At 49.9% G+C, this 24,188-nt stretch overlaps 2 protein-coding genes across 5 annotated transcripts in view; both read left to right on the top strand.

The window, feature by feature from the left end:
• LOC134948168 (ficolin-2-like) overlaps positions 1–24,188 on the top strand; it is a 625,934-nt gene that overhangs the window by 53,188 nt on the left and 548,558 nt on the right. The gene's annotated exons all lie outside the window — the stretch shown is intronic.
• LOC134947994 (ficolin-1-like) lies at positions 690–24,188 on the top strand. The gene is made up of 6 exons (XM_063935773.1): positions 690–699; positions 1,156–1,194; positions 6,459–6,586; positions 19,346–19,475; positions 20,612–20,746; positions 23,836–24,188. The coding sequence occupies exons 1-6, from the start codon at positions 690–692 to the stop codon at positions 24,081–24,083; spliced, it is 690 nt and encodes a 229-aa protein (XP_063791843.1). The 3' UTR covers positions 24,084–24,188.

Genomic DNA, 24,188 nt, shown 5'->3' with positions numbered 1-24,188 from the left:
CACTGCAGTGCCACTCCTAGATGGGCCCGGTGTTTGTGTCGGCCACTAGGGTCGCTAATCTTACTCACACAGCTACCTCATTGCGCCTCTTTTTTTCTTTGCGTCATGTGCTGTTTGGGGAGGGTTTTTTGGAAGGGCCATCCTGCGTGACACTGCAGTGCCACTCCTAGATGGGCCCGGTGTTTGTGTCGGCCACTAGGGTCGCTAATCTTACTCACACAGCTACCTCATTGCGCCTCTTTTTTTCTTTGCGTCATGTGCTGTTTGGGGAGGGTTTTTTGGAAGGGACATCCTGCGTGACACTGCAGTGCCACTCCTAGATGGGCCCGGTGTTTGTGTCGGCCACTAGGGTCGCTTATCTTACTCACACAGTGACCTCGGTGCAAATTTTAGGACTAAAAATAATATTGTGAGGTGTGAGGTATTCAGAATAGACTGAAAATGAGTGTAAATTATGGTTTTTGAGGTTAATAATACTTTGGGATCAAAATGACCCCCAAATTTTATGATTTAAGCTGTTTTTTAGTGTTTTTTGAAAAAAACACCCGAATCCAAAACACACCCGAATCCGACAAAAAAAATTCGGTGAGGTTTTGCCAAAACGCGTTCGAACCCAAAACACGGCCGCGGAACCGAACCCAAAACCAAAACACAAAACCCGAAAAATTTCAGGCGCTCATCTCTAAAATATGCCCCATGGTGAGAGAACACGGGTATCATCTGTATAGAAGCCATGCTGACATCCCGCGATGGCAGCAGTAGGGCTGCAGGAACCACTGACAAAATGGTGCAGCGGCCATTTTCCTGGCATTTTGTGAATGCACAGTAGTTAAAATCAGTGGCAGAATGGCCACCACACCATTTTCCTGAAGACCTGCACATGCGCACTAGACTCTGGGACAGAACTAGGGTCTCGTAGTGACTCTAGTGCCCAGAGTCTATTGCTCTGCTGACTAGAGGGGAGGCGGCCTGGACCGAGACTACACACAGAGACTCCTAATACGCCCCCGGTAACACGGATATTGATTATTTACATTTACATCCCATTACTGTAATTCCCATTACTATTATTCTCATTACTGTTTTTGAAATGTTGTCACCTTTATTTTTGGGCTATTTATTGTTGTGCATTATGTTTTTATTCAATATCTACAGGGGAAAAGGGAGACTCGGCCTTTCCGGAATCAGTGTACAGTGAGTTCCCTCACACACCTGTTTCATTACTATACCTTATTACCTTTAGTTTTTAATGAATTGTTACAACAGGAAATCTATAGTCAGTATGTACGTTTTCTGTATGTAAATATTGTGGAAAGTAAATATTCCAACACAGCAGCGCACAAAGGGGGGTTTCTGAGTACCCAGATACTGCCCTGATGGACCACATTATTTTTAACTCACCTGCTCCAAGATTAGGCAGTGTCACCTATTCACAGCACAGATAGACAGTGTCACCCACTCTCAGCACAGACAGCGTCACCTGCTCCCAGCGTAGACAGTGTCACCTACTTCCAGCATAGACAGTGTCACCTGCTCCCAGCACAGACAGTGTCACCTGCTCCCAGCACAGACAGTGTCACCTGCTCCCAGCACAGACAGTGTTACCTGCTCCCAGCACAGACAGCGTCACCTGCTCCCAGCACAGACAGCGTCACCTGCTCCCAGCATAGACAGTGTCACCTGCTCCCAGTATAGACAGTGTCACCTGCTCCCAGCACAGACAGTGTCACCTGCTCCCAGCACAGACAGCGTCGCCTGCTCCCAGCATAGACAGCGTCACCTGTTCCCAGCACAGACAGCGTCACCTGCTCCCAGCACAGACAGCGTCACCTGCTCCCAGCATAGACAGTGTCACCTGCTTCCAGTATAGACAGCGTCACCTGCTCCCAGCACAGACAGTCACCTGCTCCCAGCACAGACAGTGTCACCTGCTCCCAGCACAGACAGTGTCACCCGCTCCCAGCACAGACAGTGTCACCTGTTCCCAGCACAGAGAGTGTCACCTGCTCCCAGCACAGACAGTGTCACCTGCTCCCCGCACAGACAGTGTCACCCGCTCCCAGCACAGACAGTGTCACCCGCTCCCAGCACAGACAGTGTCACCCACTCCCAGCACAGACAGTGTCACCCGTTCCCAGCACAGACAGTGTCACCCGTTCCCAGCACAGACAGTGTCACCCGCTCCCCGCACAGACAGTGTCACCCGCTCCCCGCACAGACAGTGTCACCCGCTCCCCGCACAGACAGTGTCACCCGCTCCCCGCACAGACAGTGTCACCCGCTCCCCGCACAGACAGTGTCACCCGCTCCCAGCACAGACAGTGTCACCTGCTCCCAGCACAGACAGTGTCACCTGCTCCCAGCATAGACAGTGTCACCTGCTCCCAGCATAGACAGTGTCACCTGCTCCCAGCATAGACAGTGTCACCTGCTCCCAGCACAGACAGCGTCACCTGCTCCCAGCATAGACAGTGTCACCTGCTCCCAGCACAGACAGCGTCACCTGCTCCCAGCACAGACAGTGTCACATGCTCCCAGCACAGACAGCGTCACCTGCTCCCAGCATAGACAGTGTCACCTGCTCCCAGCACAGGCAGTGTCACCTGCTCCCAGCACAGACAGTGTCACCTGTTCCCAGCACAGACAGCGTCACCTGCTCCCAGCATAGACAGTGTCACCTGCTCCCAGCACAGACAGTGTCACCTGCTTTCAGCATAGACAGCGTCACCTGCTCCTAGCATAGACAGCGTCATCTGCTCCCAGCATAGACAGTGTCACCTGCTCCCAGCATAGACAGTGTCACCTGCTCCCAGCACAGACAGTGTCACCTGCTCCCAGCACAGACAGTGTCACCTGCTCCCAGCACAGACAGTGTCACCTGCTCCCAGCAAAGACAGTGTCACCTGCTCCCAGCATAGACAGCGTCACCTGCTCCCAGCACAGACAGCGTCACCTGCTCCCAGCACAGACAGCGTCACCTGCTCCCAGCACAGACAGCGTCACCTGCTCCCAGCATAGACAGCGTCACCTGCTCCCAGCATAGACAGAGTCACCTGCTCCCAGCACAGACAGTGTCATCTGCTCCCAGCATAGACAGAGTCACCTGCTCCCAGTATAGACAGAGTCACCTGCTCCCAGCATAGACAGAGTCACCTGCTCCCAGCATAGACAGAGTCACCTGCTCCCAGCATAGACAGAGTCACCTGCTCCCAGTATAGACAGTGTCACCTGCTCCCAGTATAGACAGTGTCACCTGCTCCCCGCATAGACAGTGTCACCTGCTCCCCGCATAGACAGCGTCACCTGCTCCCAGCACAGTGTCACCTGCTCCCAGCATAGACAGCGTCACCTGCTCCCAGCACAGACAGCGTCACCTGCTCCCAGCACAGACAGTGTCACCTGCTCCCAGCACAGACAGCATCACCTGCTCCCAGCACAGACAGCGTCACCTGCTCCCAGTACAGACAGTGTCACCTGCTCCCAGTACAGACAGTGTCACCTGCTCCCAGTACAGACAGTGTCACCTGCTCCCAGCATAGACAGTGTCACCTGCTCCAAGCACAGACAGTGTCACTTGCTCCCAGCACAGACAGCGTCACCTGCTCCCAGCATAGACAGAGTCACCTGCTCCCAGCATAGACAGCGTCACCTGCTCCCAGCACAGACAGCGTCACCTGCTCCCAGCACAGACAGCGTCACCTGCTCCCAGCACAGACAGCGTCACCTGCTCCCAGTATAGACAGTGTCACCTGCTCCCCGCATAGACAGCGTCACATGCTCCCAGCACAGACAGCATCACCTGCTCCCAGCACAGTGTCACCTGCTCCCAGCATAGACAGCGTCACCTGCTCCCAGCACAGACAGCGTCACCTGTTCCCAGCATAGACAGCGTCACCTGCTCCCAGCACAGACAGTGTCACCTGCTCCCAGCACAGACAGTGTCACCTGCTCCCAGCACAGACAGTGTCACCTGCTCCCAGCACAGACAGCGTCACCTGCTCCCAGCACAGACAGCGTCACCTGCTCCCAGCACAGACAGCGTCACCTGCTCCCAGCACAGACAGCGTCACCTGCTCCCAGCACAGACAGCGTCACCTGCTCCCAGCACAGACAGCGTCACCTGCTCCCAGCACAGACAGCGTCACCTGCTCCCAGCATAGGCAGCGTCACCTGTTCCCAGCATAGACAGCGTCACCTGCTCCCAGCACAGACAGTGTCACCTGCTCCCAGCACAGACAGTGTCACCTGCTCCCAGCACAGACAGCGTCACCTGCTCCCAGCACAGACAGCGTCACCTGCTCCCAGCACAGACAGTGTCACCTGCTCCCAGCATAGACAGCGTCACCTGCTCCCAGCACAGACAGCGTCACCTGCTCCCAGCACAGACAGCGTCACCTGCTCCCAGCACAGACAGCGTCACCTGCTCCCAGCAAAGACAGTGTCACCTGCTCCCAGCACAGACAGTGTCACCTGCTCCCAGCACAGACAGCGTCACCTGCTCCCAGCACAGACAGCGTCACCTGCTCCCAGCACAGACAGCGACACCTGTTCCCAGCATAGACAGCGTCACCTGTTCCCAGCATAGACAGCGTCACCTGCTCCCAGCACAGACAGTGTCAGCTGCTCCCAGCATATACAGCGTCACCTGCTCCCAGCATAGACAGCGTCACCTGCTCCCAGCATAGACAGCGTCACCTGCTCCCAGCACAGACAGCGTCACCTGCTCCCAGCACAGACAGTGTCACCTGCTCCCAGCACAGACAGAGTCACCTGCTCCCAGCATAGACAGCGTCACCTGCTCCCAGCACAGACAGCGTCACCTGCTCCCAGCATAGACAGCGTCACCTGTTCCCAGCATAGACAGCGTCACCTGCTCCCAGCACAGACAGTGTCACTTGCTTCCAGCACAGACAGTGTCACCTGCTCCCAGCACAGACAGTGTCACCTGCTCCCAGCACAGACAGTGTCACCTGCTCCCAGCATAGACAGCGTCACCTGCTCCCAGCACAGACAGCGTCACCTGCTCCCAGTATAGACAGCGTCACCTGCTCCCAGCACAGACAGTGTCACCTGCTCCCAGCATAGACAGTGTCACCTGCTCCCAGCATAGACAGCGTCACCTGCTCCCAGCACAGACAGCGTCACCTGCTCCCAGCATAGACAGTGTCACCTGCTCCCAGCATAGACAGTGTCACCTGCTCCCAGCATAGACAGTGTCACCTGCTCCCAGCACAGACAGAGTCACCTGCTCCCAGCACAGACAGACTGTGTCACCTGTTCCCAGCATAGACAGCGTCACCTGCTCCCAGCACAGACAGTGTCACCTGCTCCCAGCACAGACAGCGTCACCTGCTCCCAGCACAGACAGTGTCACCTGCTCCCAGCACAGACAGTGTCACCTGCTCCCAGCACAGACAGTGTCACCTGCTCCCAGCACAGACAGTGTCACCTGCTCCCAGCACAGACAGTGTCACCTGCTCCCAGCACAGACAGCGTCACCTGCTCCCAGCACAGACAGTGTCACCTGCTCCCAGCACAGACAGCGTCACCTGCTCCCAGCATAGACAGCGTCACCTGCTCCCAGCACAGACAGCGTCACCTGCTCCCAGCACAGACAGCGTCACCTGCTCCCAGCATAGGCAGCGTCACCTGTTCCCAGCATAGACAGCGTCACCTGCTCCCAGCACAGACAGTGTCACCTGCTCCCAGCACAGACAGTGTCACCTGCTCCCAGCACAGACAGCGTCACCTGCTCCCAGCACAGACAGCGTCACCTGCTCCCAGCACAGACAGCGTCACCTGCTCCCAGCATAGACAGCGTCACCTGCTCCCAGCACAGACAGCGTCACCTGCTCCCAGCACAGACAGCGTCACCTGCTCCCAGCACAGACAGTGTCACCTGCTCCCAGCACAGACAGTGTCACCTGCTCCCAGCACAAACAGTGTCACCTGCTCCCAGCAAAGACAGTGTCACCTGCTCCCAGCACAGACAGTGTCACCTGCTCCCAGCACAGACAGCGTCACCTGCTCCCAGCACAGACAGCGTCACCTGCTCCCAGCACAGACAGCGACACCTGTTCCCAGCATAGACAGCGTCACCTGTTCCCAGCATAGACAGTGTCACCTGCTCCCAGCACAGACAGTGTCACCTGCTCCCAGCATATACAGCGTCACCTGCTCCCAGCACAGACAGTGTCACCTGCTCCCAGCATAGAAAGTGTCACCTGCTCCCAGCACAGACAGCGTCACGACAATCACGTCCACCATTAAAGTATGGATCTTTTAATCTGTATGTATATTACATCTTTACTTCTTAACTTAAAGCAAATAATGAATTTGATATTATGAACTCGACAAACTACGGTCACTGGGTGAAAAGATGTCTGAGCTTCTTCCATTGTCTTCTGTTCTCAGAATTACTGTATCTACTATGAGACTTTCTCCTTCTCATTTCTCAGCTGCCAGGAGCTGTAAGGAGCTGCAGGATCATGGGGTGCTACTCAGTGACTGGTACACCATATACCCGTACGGCAACACCTCCATGAGAGTCCTGTGTGACATGCACACTGATGGTGGAGGCTGGATGGTGAGTATTTCTGCAGAAACCTCTACATGTCCTACACATAATATACCTCCCAACTGTCCCCATTTTTACGGGACAACAAGTTTTCTGTGACTGTCTCGCTGTCCCACCCGCAGGCTGCAGTGTCCCGTGGTGGGGGGTTGGCACTTGGGAGGCTCCTGTCTCTCTCTGCACTGTCTAGCATGTGCACAGCATCTATTTACAGGAGAAAGAGGGTATGTGGGCGTGCCAGCAGCTCACTGAGTACTGGGCGTGCCCCCATATTGATGGAAAACGGGGGCGTGTCTCGCGATCGCCGCACTCTAACAAAGACATGCCGCTTTACTATAGGCCATGCCACCTTTTTGGCAGCGAAAGGTGAATAATAAGCCCATTGCCTGACAGTACAACCCTGATTACTACATGATATTGTGGCTGTGGGGTCTATTTACTAATGGATGGAGATAACATACTCTACTGGGCATGTACAGATCTCTGGGAGAATGGTGCGGTGGCCATTTTCCCGGAGACTGCCTTACTGTGCATGTGCTATATGCCGGGAAAATGGTGCAGAGATTTGTGAACAGGTGCTGCCGCTGATGGGGAACTCTGGAGCTGTGACTATACTCCGGGCCCCCTGGATTCCGGGCCCCATGTACACCCATTATAGACACAACACTGTCTCCAGTTCATTATAAGGTGTACAGCTGGGGCCACTGATAATGCTGATTTGATTACCTTAGAACCTTCACTATATGTGGGTAAGAGACTAAGTACGCAATTGGCGTATGAGATACCGTAAGGGTACGCACTTAGCATAGCAGACGCTTAGACGTGGTCGGGACGCACGAGCGGCACGTTCGCTCACGGCTTAATGCGTAGAGTCAAGCACGCTATAGGCTGCCGACTACCGTAATGCTACGCTACCAGCGTAGTGGACGCTCGAGACCACGAGGAGATCAAGAGCGGCGCAGACGCTCACCAGATGACAATCAGTAACCCTTGAATGTAACACACAGAAAGGATACTCTTATGCTGTAAACCTTGTACTGAAACACTGTAGCGATATAACGCTGCTTAACCTTGTTATTACTAAAGCTGTTTGAGCGATCGAGACGCTCCTATTACCCACTGCAATGTAATGAACACACAATACCGTGCTAAGGTTCCAACACCTTTACTAACAGGCTTTTAGTTATATCGAAAAAGGTAAAACAGTTTACAAGTCATACACTACAAACTAACATATAATTCTAACAGAATGTCTAGACTAAAATATACAATAACGTCACAATCTTATTAGAGATGAGCGGGTTCGGTTTCTCTGAATCCGAACCCGCCAGAACTTCATGTTTTTTTTCACGGGTCCGAGCGACTCGGATCTTCCCGCCTTGCTCGGTTAACCCGAGCGCGCCCGAACGTCATCATGACGCTGTCGGATTCTCGCGAGGCTCGGATTCTATCGCGAGACTCGGATTCTATATAAGGAGCCGCGCGTCGCCGCCATTTTCTCACACGTGCATTGAGATTGATAGGGAGAGGACGTGGCTGGCGTCCTCTCCGTTTAGACACTTGATTTACTAATTTTGGGGAGCATTAGGAGTACTCAGTAGTGTACAGTGCAGAGTTTTGCTGATAGTGACCAGTGACCACCACTTTTATTTATAATCCGTTCTCTGCCTGAAAAAAGCGATACACAGCACACAGTGACTCAGTCACATACCATATCTGTGTGCACTGCTCAGGCTCAGGCCAGTGTGCTGCATCATCTATTATCTATATATAATATTATATATCTGTCTGACTGCTCAGCTCACACAGCTTATAATTGTGGGGGAGACTGGGGAGCACTACTGCAGTGCCAGTTATAGGTTATAGCAGGAGCCAGGAGTACATAATATATTATATAGTGAGTGACCACCAGACACACAGTGCAGTTTATTTAATATATCCGTTCTCTGCCTGAAAAAAGCGATACACACAGTGACTCAGTCAGTCACATACCATATCTGTGTGCACTGCTCAGGCTCAGGCCAGTGTGCTGCATCATCTATATATATTATATATCTGTCTGACTGCTCAGCTCACACAGCTTATAATTGTGGGGGAGACTGGGGAGCACTACTGCAGTGCCAGTTATAGGTTATAGCAGGAGCCAGGAGTACATAATATTATATTAAAATTAAACAGTGCACACTTTTGCTGCAGGAGTGCCACTGCCAGTGTGACTAGTGACCAGTGACCTGACCACCAGTATATAATATTAGTAGTATACTATCTCTTTATCAACCAGTCTATATTAGCAGCAGACACAGTACAGTGCGGTAGTTCACGGCTGTGGCTACCTCTGTGTCGGCACTCGGCAGCCCGTCCATAATTGTATATACCACCTAACCGTGGTTTTTTTTTTCTTTCTTTATACATACATACTAGTTACGAGTATACTATCTCTTTATCAACCAGTCTATATATTAGCAGCAGACACAGTACAGTGCGGTAGTTCACGGCTGTGGCTACCTCTGTGTCGGCACTCGGCAGCCCGTCCATAATTGTATATACCACCTAACCGTGGTTTTTTTTTCTTTCTTTATACATACATACTAGTTACGAGTATACTATCTCTTTATCAACCAGTCTATATATTAGCAGCAGACACAGTACAGTGCGGTAGTTCACGGCTGTGGCTACCTCTGTGTCGGCACTCGGCAGCCCGTCCATAATTGTATATACCACCTAACCGTGGTTTTTTTTTCTTTCTTTATACATACATACTAGTTACGAGTATACTATCTCTTTATCAACCAGTCTATATATTAGCAGCAGACACAGTACAGTGCGGTAGTTCACGGCTGTGGCTACCTCTGTGTCGGCACTCGGCAGCCCGTCCATAATTGTATATACCACCTAACCGTGGTTTTTTTTTCTTTCTTTATACATACATACTAGTTACGAGTATACTATCTCTTTATCAACCAGTCAATATATTAGCAGCAGACACAGTACAGTGCGGTAGTTCACGGCTGTGGCTACCTCTGTGTCGGCACTCGGCAGCCCGTCCATAATTGTATATACCACCTAACCGTGGTTTTTTTTTCTTTCTTTATACATACATACTAGTTACGAGTATACTATCTCTTTATCAACCAGTCTATATATTAGCAGCAGACACAGTACAGTGCGGTAGTTCACGGCTGTGGCTACCTCTGTGTCGGCACTCGGCAGCCCGTCCATAATTGTATATACCACCTAACCGTGGTTTTTTTTTCTTTCTTTATACATACATACTAGTTACGAGTATACTATCTCTTTATCAACCAGTCTATATATTAGCAGCAGACACAGTACAGTGCGGTAGTTCACGGCTGTGGCTACCTCTGTGTCGGCACTCGGCAGCCCGTCCATAATTGTATATACCACCTAACCGTGGTTTTTTTTTCTTTCTTTATACATACATACTAGTTACGAGTATACTATCTCTTTATCAACCAGTCTATATATTAGCAGCAGACACAGTACAGTGCGGTAGTTCACGGCTGTGGCTACCTCTGTGTCGGCACTCGGCAGCCCGTCCATAATTGTATATACCACCTAACCGTGGTTTTTTTTTCTTTCTTTATACATACATACTAGTTACGAGTATACTATCTCTTTATCAACCAGTCTATATATTAGCAGCAGACACAGTACAGTGCGGTAGTTCACGGCTGTGGCTACCTCTGTGTCGGCACTCGGCAGCCCGTCCATAATTGTATATACCACCTAACCGTGGTTTTTTTTTCTTTCTTTATACATACATACTAGTTACGAGTATACTATCTCTTTATCAACCAGTCTATATATTAGCAGCAGACACAGTACAGTGCGGTAGTTCACGGCTGTGGCTACCTCTGTGTCGGCACTCGGCAGCCCGTCCATAATTGTATATACCACCTAACCGTGGTTTTTTTTTCTTTCTTTATACATACATACTAGTTACGAGTATACTATCTCTTTATCAACCAGTCTATATATTAGCAGCAGACACAGTACAGTGCGGTAGTTCACGGCTGTGGCTACCTCTGTGTCGGCACTCGGCAGCCCGTCCATAATTGTATACTAGTATCCAATCCATCCATCTCCATTGTTTACCTGAGGTGCCTTTTAGTTGTGCCTATTAAAATATGGAGAACAAAAATGTTGAGGTTCCAAAATTAGGGAAAGATCAAGATCCACTTCCACCTCGTGCTGAAGCTGCTGCCACTAGTCATGGCCGAGACGATGAAATGCCAGCAACGTCGTCTGCCAAGGCCGATGCCCAATGGCATAGTACAGAGCATGTCAAAACCAAAACACCAAATATCAGTAAAAAAAGGACTCCAAAACCTAAAATAAAATTGTCGGAGGAGAAGCGTAAACTTGCCAATATGCCATTTACCACACGGAGTGGCAAGGAACGGCTGAGGCCCTGGCCTATGTTCATGGCTAGTGGTTCAGCTTCACATGAGGATGGAAGCACTCAGCCTCTCGCTAGAAAACTGAAAAGACTCAAGCTGGCAAAAGCACCGCAAAGAACTGTGCGTTCTTTGAAATCCCAAATCCACAACGAGAGTCCAATTGTGTCGGTTGCGATGCCTGACCTTCCCAACACTGGACGTGAAGAGCATGCGCCTTCCACCATTTGCACGCCCCCTGCAAGTGCTGGAAGGAGCACCCGCAGTCCAGTTCCTGATAGTCAGATTGAAGATGTCAGTGTTGAAGTACACCAGGATGAGGAGGATATGGGTGTTGCTGGCGCTGGGGAGGAAATTGACCAGGAGGATTCTGATGGTGAGGTGGTTTGTTTAAGTCAGGCACCCGGGGAGACACCTGTTGTCCGTGGGAGGAATATGGCCGTTGACATGCCAGGTGAAAATACCAAAAAAATCAGCTCTTCGGTGTGGAGGTATTTCACCAGAAAAGCGGACAACAGGTGTCAAGCCGTGTGTTCCCTTTGTCAAGCTGTAATAAGTAGGGGTAAGGACGTTAACCACCTCGGAACATCCTCCCTTATACGTCACCTGCAGCGCATTCATAATAAGTCAGTGACAAGTTCAAAAACTTTGGGTGACAGCGGAAGCAGTCCACTGACCAGTAAATCCCTTCCTCTTGTAACCAAGCTCACGCAAACCACCCCACCAACTCCCTCAGTGTCAATTTCCTCCTTCCCCAGGAATGCCAATAGTCCTGCAGGCCATGTCACTGGCAAGTCTGACGAGTCCTCTCCTGCCTGGGATTCCTCCGATGCATCCTTGCGTGTAACGCCTACTGCTGCTGGCGCTGCTGTTGTTGCCGCTGGGAGTCGATGGTCATCCCAGAGGGGAAGTCGTAAGCCCACTTGTACTACTTCCAGTAAGCAATTGACTGTTCAACAGTCCTTTGCGAGGAAGATGAAATATCACAGCAGTCATCCTACTGCAAAGCGGATAACTGAGTCCTTGACAACTATGTTGGTGTTAGACGTGCGTCCGGTATCCGCCGTTAGTTCACAGGGAACTAGACAATTTATTGAGGCAGTGTGCCCCCATTACCAAATACCATCTAGGTTCCACTTCTCTAGGCAGGCGATACCGAGAATGTACACGGACGTCAGAAAAAGACTCACCAGTCTCCTAAAAAATGCAGTTGTACCCAATGTCCACTTAACCACGGACATGTGGACAAGTGGAGCAGGGCAGGGTCAGGACTATATGACTGTGACAGCCCACTGGGTAGATGTATGGACTCCCGCCGCAAGAACAGCAGCGGCGGCACCAGTAGCAGCATCTCGCAAACGCCAACTCTTTCCTAGGCAGGCTACGCTTTGTATCACCGCTTTCCAGAATACGCACACAGCTGAAAACCTCTTACGGCAACTGAGGAAGATCATCGCGGAATGGCTTACCCCAATTGGACTCTCCTGTGGATTTGTGGCATCGGACAACGCCAGCAATATTGTGTGTGCATTAAATATGGGCAAATTCCAGCACGTCCCATGTTTTGCACATACCTTGAATTTGGTGGTGCAGAATTTTTTTAAAAACGACAGGGGCGTGCAAGAGATGCTGTCGGTGGCCAGAAAAATTGCGGGACACTTTCGGCGTACAGGCACCACGTACAGAAGACTGGAGCACCACCAAAAACTACTGAACCTGCCCTGCCATCATCTGAAGCAAGAAGTGGTAACGAGGTGGAATTCAACCCTCTATATGCTTCAGAGGTTGGAGGAGCAGCAAAAGGCCATTCAAGCCTATACAATTGAGCACGATATAGGAGATGGAATGCACCTGTCTCAAGTGCAGTGGAGAATGATTTCAACGTTGTGCAAGGTTCTGATGCCCTTTGAACTTGCCACACGTGAAGTCAGTTCAGACACTGCCAGCCTGAGTCAGGTCATTCCCCTCATCAGGCTTTTGCAGAAGAAGCTGGAGGCATTGAAGAAGGAGCTAAAAGGGAGCGATTCCGCTAGGCATGTGGGACTTGTGGATGCAGCCCTTAATTCGCTTAACAAGGATTCACGGGTGGTCAATCTGTTGAAATCAGAGCACTACATTTTGGCCACCGTGCTCGATCCTAGATTTAAAGCCTACCTTGGATCTCTCTTTCCGGCAGACACAGGTCTGCTGGGGTTGAAAGACCTGCTGGTGAGAAAATTGTCAAGTCAAGCGGAACGCGACCTGTCAACATCTCCTCCTTCACATTCTCCCGCAACTGGGGGTGCGAGGAAAAGGCTCAGAATTCCGAGCCCACCCGCTGGCGGTGATGCAGGGCAGTCTGGAGCGACTGCTGATGCTGACATCTGGTCCGGACTGAAGGACCTGACAACGATTACGGACATGTCGTCTACTGTCACTGCATATGATTCTCTCAACATTGATAGAATGGTGGAGGATTATATGAGTGACCGCATCCAAGTAGGCACGTCACACAGTCCGTACTTATACTGGCAGGAAAAAGAGGCAATTTGGAGGCCCTTGCACAAACTGGCTTTATTCTACCTAAGTTGCCCTCCCACAAGTGTGTACTCCGAAAGAGTGTTTAGTGCCGCCGCTCACCTTGTCAGCAATCGGCGTACGAGGTTACATCCAGAAAATGTGGAGAAGATGATGTTCATTAAAATGAATTATAATCAATTCCTCCGCGGAGACATTGACCAGCAGCAATTGCCTCCACAAAGTACACAGGGAGCTGAGATGGTGGATTCCAGTGGGGACGAATTGATAATCTGTGAGGAGGGGGATGTACACGGTGATATATCGGAGGGTGAAGATGAGGTGGACATCTTGCCTCTGTAGAGCCAGTTTGTGCAAGGAGAGATTAATTGCTTCTTTTTTGGGGGGGTCCAAACCAACCCGTCATATCAGTCACAGTCGTGTGGCAGACCCTGTCACTGAAATGATGGGTTGGTTAAAGTGTGCATGTCCTGTTTTGTTTATACAACATAAGGGTGGGTGGGAGGGCCCAAGGACAATTCCATCTTGCACCTCTTTTTTCTTTTCTTTTTCTTTGCATCATGTGCTGATTGGGGAGGTTTTTTTTGGAAGGGACATCCTGCGTGACACTGCAGTGCCACTCCTAGATGGGCCCGGTGTTTGTGTCGGCCACTAGGGTCGCTAATCTTACTCACACAGTCAGCTACCTCATTGCGCCTCTTTTTTTCTTTGCGTCATGTGCTGTTTGGGGAGGGTTTTTTGGAAGGGACATCCTGCGTGACACTGCAGTGCCACTCCTAGATGGGCCCGGTGTTTGTGTCGGCCACTAGGGTCGCTAATCTTACTCACACAGCTACCTCATTGCGCCTCTTTTTTTCTTTGCGTCATGTGCTGTTTGGGGAGGGTTTTTTGGAAGGGACATCCTGCGTGACACTGCAGTGCCACTCCTAGATGGGCCCGGTGTTTGTGTCGGCCACTAGGGTCGCTAATCTTACTCACACAGCTACCTCATTGCGCCTCTTTTTTTCTTTGCGTCATGTGCTGTTTGGGGAGGGTTTTTTGGAAGGGACATCCTGCGTGACTCTGCAGTGCCACTCCTAGATGGGCCCGGTGTTTGTGTCGGCCACTAGGGTCGCTTATCTTACTCACACAGCGACCTCGGTGCAAATTTTAGGACTAAAAATAATATTGTGAGGTGTGAGGTATTCAGAATAGACTGAAAATGAGTGTAAATTATGGTTTTTGAGGTTAATAATACTTTGGGATCAAAATGACCCCCAAATTCTATGATTTAAGCTGTTTTTTAGTGTTTTTTGAAAAAAACACCCGAATCCAAAACACACCCGAATCCGACAAAAAAAATTCGGTGAGGTTTTGCCAAAACGCGTTCGAACCCAAAACACGGCCGCGGAACCGAACCCAAAACCAAAACACAAAACCCGAAAAATTTCAGGCGCTCATCTCTAAATCTTATACTATATCAGAGAGAGAGAGAGAATGGCCAATACAAACATAGAGCGAGATGAATACAGAGAATTACTTACGCACACTGGGAATGATCGCTGCGCTATTCCTGGTACCAGCTCCAAGTTAGTTAATATGAAAACCGTTTGTAGAGTGAGAGAGAGCTGTCCAGGCTGCCTGATCTTATATACACTGCATACAGTATACTACAAAGGGACCTATAATCTCATTGTTCATTGGACACAGGAATGTCTCCTCGCATCATAACAAAAGGTCATAGGTTAGTTTGAACAGATGGGCTGTGGCTATTTCAAACAGCTCAGGTGGGAGGGAATCTCCGGATTCCCGCCGCATGGATAATGAACTGCAAATATAGGATATGTCCAGAAATTACTAATGGCCATAACTATACGCAGGAGCGTTTAATCTATACCTTACCAACACCGGATTGTTGCTATTAAAATACTCTTCGGTTAGGTACCAGACACAACTGTTCAACCTTAGACAGACCCTCTGTATCACGAAAAGAGGGATTCCCATGTCTTTGAGCAAGTCACTTTAAACAAACTTACAGTTATTATCACTAAGGGGAACATTACCAATAAAACCTGTTATATGGATTTATTATCTGGCGATTGAGTCGCTCGCTAGACGCACACAAACTCTACCGTAAATGCACATACCATGCGCTCAAGCGCACGCCCGTAGGGGCGCCGTCACGCAACTGCGAATATGCGCACGCATGCCAGAGAAAGTGCATGTGCAGCGGGCAAGCGCATGAGGTGCATATATGGCAACGTGTAGCATGATATTTTTCTGACTTTGACACCACTTATCCACAGGCCTTATTAAGTCATATAGAAACATAGAAACATAGAATTTGTCGGCAGATAAGAACCACTTGGCCCATCTAGTCTGCCCCTTATATTTTTTTATTTTTTTTTATATTATTTTTTATCACTAACCTTATTTGATCCTTATTTCTTTGTAAGGATATCCTTATGTCTATCCCATGCATGTTTAAATTGCTCTACTGTCTTAGCTTCTACCACCTCTGATGGGAGGCTATTCCACTTGTCCACTACCCTTTCTGTGAAATAATTTTTCCGCAAATTTCCCCTGAACCTCCCCCTCTCCAGTCTCAGTGCATGTCCTCGTGTCCTATTGCTTCTCTTCATTTGGAGAATGTTTCCCTCCTGGACTTTGTTAAAACCCTTCATATATTTGAAAGTTTCTATCATGTCCCCCCTTTCCCTTCTCTGCTCCAAACTATACATATTGAGATTACTATACATACTAAACAGTAGACATAATAGTTAACAATATACTGTATACACTATAATGGGGTTGGGTATTGGAGACGGCCACCAAAATGCCGGCAGAGGGCCGAGCGCAACAAAGCCCCTTGCAGGCTCGGTGGATCGCTGCGCTCGCCAAAGGTTCTATTCCCACTATATGTCGTGGACACCCACGAGTGAGTATAGTCTCTTTAAGTTGGCATTCTGGCTATCGGCATTTCAAGCGTTTGGGATTCCGGCATGAGTATCCTGACCGCTGGGAACCTGACCACCGGCAAAATGACTACATCCCCTATAATGTTCCCATCATTGTCATCTAGTAGGCCAACTTGTATGTGGACTCAAGAACAGCATGTGGTATTTCAGCGTCTAAAAATGCTCAGAGTAGCACTCCCAGTCTTTGCACATTTATACGCACACATGTACACAGAGCCGGATTAAGGGGGGGGGGGGCCCGGGGGATACGTACCCCGGGCCCCCCTTTCCAAAAGTGCCCCCTGCTACACCGCAGATCGGATCTCTCTTCCGATCCGATCTGCGGTGCTGTGCTCCCCGGCTCCCTTAGAACAGATTGACATGCAGACGAGCGTCCGCATGTCAGTCTGCGGTCTCCTCTCCCTCCCGGCTGTGTTGGAGGGACACGGAGCGCATCGCGCGTCTCTCCTGTGTCTCTCCCTGGCTCTCCCCCGGCCGGTCTAAGGAAGTGCCGTTCGTGAGCTCTGATTGGCTCACGAACCGGCACTTCCTTTATTAGACCAGCCGGGGGAGAGCCAGGAGGGACACAGGAGAGACGCGTGATGCGCTCCGTGTCCCTCCAACACATGGGGGGGGGGGGAGCAGGCACTTGGGGCATATACCTGGCACTGTGGGGGGAGCAGGCACTTGGGGCATATACCTGGCACTGTGGGGGGCAGATCTGGCACTGGGGGCATATACCTGGCACTGTGGGGGGCAGATCTGGCACTGGGGGCATATACCTGGCACTGTGGGGGGCAGATCTGGCACTGGGGGCATATACCTGGCACTGTGGGGGGCAGATCTGGCACTGGGGGCATATACCTGGCACTGTGGGGGGGAAGATCTGGCACTGGAGGCATATACCTGGCACTGTGGGGGGCAGATCTGGCACTGGGGGCATATATCTGGCACTGTGGGGGGAAGATCTGGCACTGGGGGCATATACCTGGCACTGTGGGGGCAGATCTGGCACTGGGGGCATATACCTGGCACTGTGGGGGCAGATCTGGCACTGGGGGCATATACCTGGCACTGTGGGGGGAAGATCTGGCACTGGAGGCATACACCTGTCACTGTGGGGGAATATCTGGCACTGGGGGCATATACCAGGCACTGTGGGGGAATATTTGGCACTGGGGGGAGCAGGCACTGAGGGGGCATATGTGGCACTGGGGGGAGCAGGCACTGAGGGGGCATATGTGGCACGGGGGGGGGATTATGTGGCACTGGGGGCATATACCTGGCACTGTGGGGGAATATCTGGCACTAGGGGCATATACCTGGCACTGGGGGCATATGTGGCACTGGGAGCATGGCCCTAGCAACAAGCACTACCCCCTAGCAACGAGCATGACACCTGTTGCATGAAAGCCCTGGCAACGAGCATGACACCCTGAGCATGAAAACCCCTGGCACCGTGCATGGAACCAAGAGCATGAAACCCCTGGCAGCGAGCAGGTAATTTAAAAGTAATTAGAAGCCTTACTGTAGAACTTAATGTGTAATGGGCATTACGGTGTGTGGCATAATGTATCACGGACATTGCGGTGTGTGTCATAATGTATCAGGCATTACGGTGTGTTGTATACTATATCACGGGCATTGTGGTATGTGGTATAATGTCTCAGGATCATTGTGGTGTGTGTTATACTGTGTCAAAGACATTGTATGTGCTATAATGTATCAGGGGCAGTGCAGTGTGTAGCATAATGTATAATGGGCATTGCGATTCCTGTCATAATGTGTCACAGGCATTACGGTGTGTGGCATAATGTGTCTGGGGCATTACAGTGTGTGCATATTGTGTCATGTGCATTATTGTGTGTGGCATAATGGCTAAGGGCCATTGCAGTATGTGGAATAATGTATACTGGGCATTACTATAAGGAGGAAAAATGACAAATAATGTAAGGTGCATGAATCAGGATTATTTTTCTTTCCTGTGGTGGCCAACGTCTGGGCGTGCAGGTTGCAAAACTGGGGTATAAGGTAGTATTTTCCTGCAATGCCACGCCCTCCATGCAAAGCCACGCCCATTTCGACAAAGCCACACACCCTTTTTGCCGGCGCACGCCTGCGGCGTGCACATTTTTCTACCTTTGCTAGTGCCAATTACGGGGGGTATGGGGGATGGGGGGGGGGCGCTGAAGGATTTTTTGGCTAGGGGGAGAAAAATTTCTAGTCACGCCACTGGGCTCAGCTGTCCAATAATGTATCAATGAAACAGCCTGCGTGCCCAGCCAATGACTTAGCTTCATTCATACTTTATTGGACAGCTGAGCCGTCGCTCAGCTCAGCTGTCCTGTCTGTGCGCCCACTGCTGCAGTGAAGACGGGATCCGGGGAGCACAGCACCGCAGATCGGATCGGAAGAGAGATCCGATCTGCGGTGTGGCAGGGGGTGTGCTGCTTGGGGAGGCAAATATATATATATATATATGTGTGTGTATATATATATATATATATGTATATGTGTGTGTATATATATATATGTATATATATATTTTCTGCCTTCTCTATTTGGGGCCCCACTCTCTTAAGTGCCCCGGGCCCCCCATGGTCTTAATCCGGCTCTGCATGTACACCAGGGGAGGGCTTTGTAGCGGTGTTAGCATAAAGTCACAGACCGCCAAAACTCCCAGACACGGATGTGGCTCAGTCTGACTCAGAATCAGGCCCTAGTTCAGTTCCCAAACAAGTAAAGGAACAGTAGCTTGGGGTAAAGCTGTAGACCCTGACAAGTTCTGTTCCCCAGAGTCGCTCATTGCTGAGAGCTGGAACCGCAGGGTCCCTGGACCTGAGCCCTGACAAATGTGGTCCCTGTGCAGCTTTCGGCCTCATTTCCTCTCTCACTTACAGGTATTTCAGAGACGCTATGATAGTTCCGTTGATTTCCTCCGTGACTGGAAGTCCTACAAGATGGGATTTGGTAGCCGCCTGACAGAGTTCTGGCTGGGGAATGAGAATCTGCACCAGATAACGTCATCAGGTAATGAGCACTAGGAGGTCACATGATCCATGAGGAACGCGCTGTACAGCATACAGTATATATAATCAGTAAGGCCTGACTCAGGAGTGGCTTGGAGGAATATAGGGCCTAATTCAGACCTGATCGCTGTTGTGCAATTTTGCATGACGGGCGATTATCGAATGATTGTGCATGCGTATGGATCGCAATGCGCGTGCGTGAGGCCAAACAGCAAGAGAGTCATGCGAGAATTTTAATCGCTAGGCGTATGCAAGTTGATTGACAGGAAGTGGGCGTTTAAGGGTGGTAACTGGTCATTTTCTGGGAGTGTCAGGAGGAGAAAGAGTGGGCAGGGCTGGGCTGGAGAGACAGGGGTAAGGTGGAGGTTGGATAGACTAGAGATGATGGAGGACATTTACTAAGCAGTGATCAGAGCAGAGAAGTGAGCCAGTGGAGAAGTTGCCCATGGCAACCAATCAGCACTGAAGTAACATCTATAATTTGCATACTATAAAATGATACAGAGCTGCTGATTGGTTGATGGGGCAACTTCTCCACTGGCTCACTTCTCTGCTCTGATCACTGCTTAGTAAATATCCCCCGAAGTAACACAGGGGGATGGAGCTGAAAATACAGGGCTGGGGAGACACAGGGAGATTTGCTGGTGAGACATAGAATGATCAGACTGAGAGACGGGGAAGGTATTGGTGCTGAAAATCTCAGGGGGCGGTAATGTTGAGAGACAAGGGCGTGAGGCTGAGAAACATAGGGGGAGGATGTAGCTTCAAGGAATTGGAAGGGGTGAGGCTGAGAGACAAAGGATGAGGAGGTATGGCTGAGAGACACACAGAGGGGTGAGGCTGAGAGACACAGGAGGAGGGGGTATGGCTGAGAGACACACAGAGGGGTGAGGCTGAGAGACACAGGAGGAGGGGGTATGGCTGAGAGACACACAGAGGGGTGAGGCTGAGAGACACAGGAGGAGGGGGTATCGCTGAGAGACACACAGAGGGGTGAGGCTGAGAGACACAGGAGGAGGGGGAATGGCTGAGAGACACACAGAGGGGTGAGGCTGAGAGACACAGGAGTAGGGGGTACGGCTGAGAGACAGGATGGTGAAAAAATGTACCAAGCTAATTATCTCCCTCTGATTGCAGGCACCTGGGAGCTGCGGGTGGACCTACAAGACTTTGAGGCTAAAAACTATTTTGCTAAATACAAATCCGTTAAAATTATGGGAGAATCTGAGAAATACAAATTGATACTCGGAGACTTTGTGTCTGGTACTGCAGGTGAGGAACGGCAGTGTTAAATATAGGGATGTCATACATATATATATATATATTATATATATATATATATATATATATAAGAATGGCTGTGTTATATATAGGAACGGCTGTGTTATATATAGGGATGTCATATATATATATATATATATATATATATATATTAGGAATGTCAGTGTTATATATAGGAATGTCATATATATATATATATATATATATAGGAATGGCTGCGTTACACTAGTGTTTCTATAATGGGTGCAATGGGTGCAGTGCACACGGGCCCCTGGGTCCAGGGGGGGGGCCCACACCGCACCCATTGCACCCATTTTAATACTTACCTTTCCGGAGTCCAGCGCCGGGAGCTGCAATTGCTGCAAAAATCGCTGCCAAAATGGCCACTGTGCATGCGCGGTTCCAAATTGGTCTCCGGATCATGGCAGCCGCCATGTTTCCGGAGACATGCACATGCGCAGTAGACTCTGGCACAGTGCCGGAGTCTACAGCGCCGTGCAGAGGAGGGGGCCCACCCGGAGGTGCACACGGGCCCCCTCCTCTGTAGAAACGCCCCTGCTGTGTTATATAAAGGAATGGCAGTATTATATAAAGGAATGTCAGTGTTATATACAGGGACAGCAGTGTTATATAAGAATTATAGTGTTCTATATAGGAACGGCAGTGTTATATAAAGGTACTACAGTGTTACATAAAGGAATGACTGTGGTAGATAAGGAATGAAAGTGTTATATAAAGGAATAGATTTGATTGGCAGGGCACATTTCTGGTTGGATCCCATGGTGGAGAGAAACACATGAGTAGATCTGGTTGGATCCCATGGTGGAGAGAAAAACATGAGTAAATCTGGTTGGATCCCATGGTGGAGAGAAAAACATGAGTAAATCTGGTTGGATCCCATGGTGGAGAGAAACACATGAGTAAATCTGGTTGGATCCCATGGTGGAGAGAAACACATGAGTAGATCTGATTGGTTCCTGTGGTGTGTAATACCCTTTTCACACTGCTATTAATATTCTGGGTTATTGCACATGAAAACGCAGATACCCGGGATATTGTGCAGTGTGAAAACAGAATGCGGTTCATATCCCAGTGGTCAGAATGCCGACGCCGGAATCCTGACATCTAAAAATGCCAACACCCAGAATGCCAACACACAGGGACTAGTCCCACTATTGGGTGTCCACAACACCCATAGAGCGGGAATAGAACAGCTAGCCACTGAGTTTGCAAGGGGCTTCATTGCCCTCACCCCCCCCCCCCCTCACTAGCATTCTGGTGGCCGGGATCCCTGCGTTGGGATCTCCCAACCCGTGAAAACACCCTGTTGAAATATCCCGGGACGAGCGACCTGGTGTTTCAATCCGGCTAATGAGCAGAGTTGAACATATCCCCGGCTCGCTGCGCACTGTTAGCGGGTAAGATGGGTTGATGTGACCCGGCACCCACTAGCACAATAGGAAGAGCCGGCGCTAGGAGATAATCTCTTCTCCTAGCGCCGGTTTTAGACCCGCCTGCAGTGATGTCACCAAGAAATGACAGAGATAATCCCGGAAATGAGCCCCCAAGTGATGCGAAACTTCAGAAATCGACTACAAATGTGTATCAGGAATGAACGCCCCATCTGGGCGATATCATATTCCAATCCAACCAAAAACAAACTGTATTCCCTGCACCTTTACTTTATGTACAAACATTTAAACAGCATTTACCAGGCCTTTGGTATTACCGTTTAAAATCTGGGTGGTTTTTATGCCTCACCCTGTATATGTGTGTACTGTACATGTGTGTATATGTGTGTATGTGTGTGTGTATATGTCTGTTTGGTTATAGTACTCCATAAGCCAATCATTGTCCTGGGTTTTGGCTGCTTATTGAACAAGGGATGTAGTTATGTAGTTATGTGACCGGCGGTCTCCATACCGGCACATACCTGCACAATACCCGCACAATCTGATGGACACACAAGCTGATCACTTATAATAATGACAAAAACAAGTAAAAAAACCCCCAAAAAACATACAGTTCAGGAGCCGGTGATCGGTGCTCTGCTGCAGGCTTCCGGGCACTGGGTCCTTCATGTGCAGCGATGTGAACCACGGTGCAGTAAAGTAATGCTGCAAAATGGCAGCTCACTTTACAGCACCGGGGGTCACAGCAGCGCACAGAATCTGGCACCCGGCAGGAGCAGCAATGACAGGCTTCCTGGACTGGTGAGTATATGTACCGTGCTGGGGGGGTTCCATGGAGCAGGGGGGATAGTCACTACGAGGGGTCAACCCGGTGGTGGTGTTAGTGGCGATGTCAGCGTGGTGGCGCTTGCGCAGTAGGACATCGGGGTATTTTTCCAAAAAAATAACCCAATGGTGCTGCGGAGAGCCATCGCAAGCTCTGTCCATGCATGTGATAATTGATACATCCGTGCGATGTAATCAATTATCACAGTGCGGATTCAGGTGATTTTATCACCTTACATCCACACGCTTGGATGCGGATGGTAATAAATAGGCACCTGTGTGAAAACTCCATGACAGATTCTTTATAATGCTGATACCCAAAGATGTAAAATACTCCACCTCCGCTACGTTCTGTCCATTCCGGCTACCGGCCAATAAACTGCTTCTTTCTTCTCCTAGAGTCTACACTGATTCCTTTACTCAGTGATCTAGCTCCGCCTCTGAAATGACAGCTAGTAGATGATTGGTTGCTTTGGGCGACTTCCACTTTCTCTCTCTCTAAGGCATGATACATCCCCCCTCTATGTCTTCCAGAACAGGATTAGGGGCTGATGTATTAAGGTGTTTCCGCAGTAATGTTCCCCGATAAGCAGGCGTAACGCAATATCTTGTTTTCTGTCTTATGTAACAAGGTATAAAAATCTGTTTTTCTCTTATCACAAAAAGCATTCCAGACCCATTGGAGTCTATTGGATGTGATATAAACCATATGTATCAAGTAATCCAGGCAGAGTTTCTTCAGAAAATGTGATATATATAACGGTAGCTGTAGAATAAATTGTCTATTATATATGGCGGCACTTTTACACGTTCACTAATAACCCTGGTTGTGTTGTTGTTTAGGAGATTCTCTGACATATCATAATGGGATGAAGTTCTCCACGACAGACCAGGACAACGATGTATCCTCCAGTAACTGTGCCCAGCAGTACAAGGGGGCCTGGTGGTACAATAATTGTCACTACTCAAACCTGAATGGACATTACCTTCCTGGGAAGAACACAGCCTATGCTGATGGCATTACCTGGTACCATGGCAAGGGGAATTATTACTCCTACAGACAGTCTGAGATGAAGATTAGACCGCTGTGATGACGCAGAGAGACGCTTCCTACAATGACCCTGATTGTATGTGACATATAACTGCTGTGATTGGCTGTGACTGCGCTATAATGAGAATAAATCATACAGTGATAT

Source organism: Pseudophryne corroboree, chromosome 8, assembly GCF_028390025.1.
Source record: "Pseudophryne corroboree isolate aPseCor3 chromosome 8, aPseCor3.hap2, whole genome shotgun sequence".
Classification (NCBI taxonomy): Eukaryota; Metazoa; Chordata; class Amphibia; order Anura; family Myobatrachidae; genus Pseudophryne; species Pseudophryne corroboree.
The sequence above is the reverse complement of the archived record's forward strand: the minus strand, read 5'-3'. Positions and strand labels throughout refer to the sequence as shown.